This window comes from Pteropus vampyrus, unplaced genomic scaffold, assembly GCF_000151845.1.
Source record: "Pteropus vampyrus isolate Shadow unplaced genomic scaffold, Pvam_2.0 Scaffold338, whole genome shotgun sequence".
Classification (NCBI taxonomy): Eukaryota; Metazoa; Chordata; class Mammalia; order Chiroptera; family Pteropodidae; genus Pteropus; species Pteropus vampyrus.
The window spans coordinates 207,778-210,114 of NW_011889119.1; the positions used below are offsets into that span (position 1 = coordinate 207,778).

At 61.6% G+C, this 2,337-nt stretch overlaps 1 protein-coding gene across 1 annotated transcript in view; it reads right to left on the reverse strand.

Annotated features, from left to right (window-relative positions):
• The window catches only part of DLGAP2 (DLG associated protein 2), a 246,057-nt gene that overhangs the window by 17,247 nt on the left and 226,473 nt on the right, over window positions 1-2,337 (reverse strand). The window contains exons 10-11 of the mRNA XM_011378432.2: window positions 654-759; window positions 501-594 (exon numbers count right to left, since the gene is read on the reverse strand). Coding sequence (XP_011376734.1) covers window positions 501-594; window positions 654-759 — 200 coding nt within the window. The remainder of the gene's footprint in view (window positions 1-500; window positions 595-653; window positions 760-2,337) is intronic.

A 2,337-nucleotide genomic window follows, 5' to 3' on the forward strand; every position in this document is an offset into this window, starting at 1 on the left:
GAGCAAGTCCATTCAACCTCCAGCCCGAGCTAACGGTGCACGTGTGGGGTTAGGCTGCGGGCACGGACACGGCCGGCACGGACACGCAGTGACAGCGAGAGCCGATAAACTCAGCGAGGAACGCGCAATGCGGCAGGGGGCCCGCCCTCCTCCAGCCCGGGCCGTGCCGGGCAGAGGCTGCCACACCACATCCACGCGGGCCGGACCACCGCGGGGAAACGCTCGTTTTATAAAAGCAGCATGTACTCAATCACGGTCAGATCAAGGCAGAAACATCTGTGTAAACGGTCAGAAGCTCCTAAGACCGCCATGCGTGATCGCCAGCACGTGACGAAGCCGGCTGCTTTCCACTTCTCTGCGCCCTAAAACCGCTTCCCACGAACAGGTGTTCCACGAGGGAGAAGACGTGCCGTCAGAAGGCGTCTGCCCCCACGGGCTCTCACAGGGTGTGAATGCTGAGAAGCGGCGCCGGGCCTGCGGGCCTGTCCCGCCTGCCTCACCTGCTGGCCCGTGCCCAGCCGCCTGTCCCCACCTCCTGCCTGGCAGAGGTCTGCGTGCAGGCTGCACAGCGGCTCCGCCACAGACAGGCAGACACTGGACATGGGACGCAGTCGAGTGTCCGTCAGGAGCCACAGGGAATCCATCGGGCACACCTGCCCGGCCGGCCCAGGTGTGACCCATCTTCACAGACGATGGACTGGCCCCAGTCCCCATTCTGTATGGACGGGTCTCCCACTGGGGTTGACTGTTTTTCCTTATCTGGAAACAGCGGGGGCATCAGTGCGTCTGCTCAGTGACAGCGTGCGGGAGGCCAGGGTCCAGCCTGCAGGGTCCAGCTCCCGGCAGCACTCTGGACGGACGTGGCACACGGCGGGTGAGGAGTCCCGCCCTGGGGGTCCCAGTGATGGCCTGGCCAGTGGCGCTCTGCCTGGTGGCCCATTGCTGTCTCCCCGGGGATGCTTGGTAACACCTGGGGACACTCCTGGTCGCCACAGTGGTGGGGGTGGTACCGCTGGCACCTGGTGGGTAGAGGCCAGGAGGCTGCTGACCACCACCCAGTGTGCGGGCACCCCACAGCAAGGAATTGCCCCAGGCCAAGGGACGTGCGTGTGCAGACCAGAGCGACACCGTCAGCCACTCCGGGAGGAGGGACCCTTCCTGGGGGATGCACCTGCCCCGGGGAGAGGGCGGGGCACGGACGCAGGCCGAGCACTCTGCAACAGCCTGTCACTTCCTCCTGCCTGGTGGTTAGGGCTGGCACCCCCTCTCCGTCACCCTGTGTAGGGACTGCCGTGAGGGGCAAGCACCACTGTGACGGCCGCGGTCCACTGAGAGCTCCTCCATGTTGCCACGTCAAGGGCAGCAAGTGCCCCAGGCCAGGGGGCGCGGCAGCCACAGAGGGGGAGCTCGCTGACGGACACGTCCGCACGTCACGCGAGGCGGGTGGCCCCTCCGCGGGCAGCGTCTCTCCCTTCGATGGCCTGTCCCCCGGCGTCTCCATCCAGCAGGAAGCGCGCCCCGCCGCCCGCCTCGCACTGCAACGCTGACTCTGCTCGGTTCTCGAGCAGAAATACGACTCTGAAGAAATTTCAAGTCCCAGAAATAGTGGCAGTGACGACGAAAAGCAACAGAGAAATCTCAGCACGTAGATGAAAAAGTTACATCTGTCTGGATACAGTTACGCTCACCTTCACGGGCTGACAGAGGCTGGTCAGCGCGACAAGGTTATAAAACGGCAAACTGGAGATTCCTGCAGCCGTGACCATCTCCCCGGCGCACGCGCCCGCGCTGCACTGGTGTTTCACAGACAAGCTCGGTACAAAGATCTCAGAACATTTAGGCCGCTGCACGCAGTGAAATTTATTTCCAGCCCGGCTCACTATTCCAGTTATTCTCAAAGGGTTCTTTTCACTGCTGCTCAAATGATCTAGCGCAACGCAGAGTCTGAACAACGAACACAACTAAAACTTCCTTCTTGTGTCAATAACTTGCAAATAAAAAAGAAAATCTCATGATCACAGGAAAATGCAATATCACCGCTTCTCATCTTCCAGTGTATTTGCCACAGGGTGATAATACGAATTTAAAATTGATTTCCTTGCCAAAAAAAAGGAGTTACGCAGCATAGTTTCTTAACGAATTAATTAAAAGGGGGCAACAGCCTCCGGACACATGAAGACGATGCGCCTGTGCCTGGACTGGAGCCGGCAGGGCCGACCCTGGGCCGACGCGGTGAAGGCTCCCTGCGGCTTCCCGGCGTGTCGCGCGGCCGCGAGCCCGCCCTGCACACAAGCGACGCGGCTTGGTCCCCGGCTGCGCCTGTCGGAGCCCCGGCCG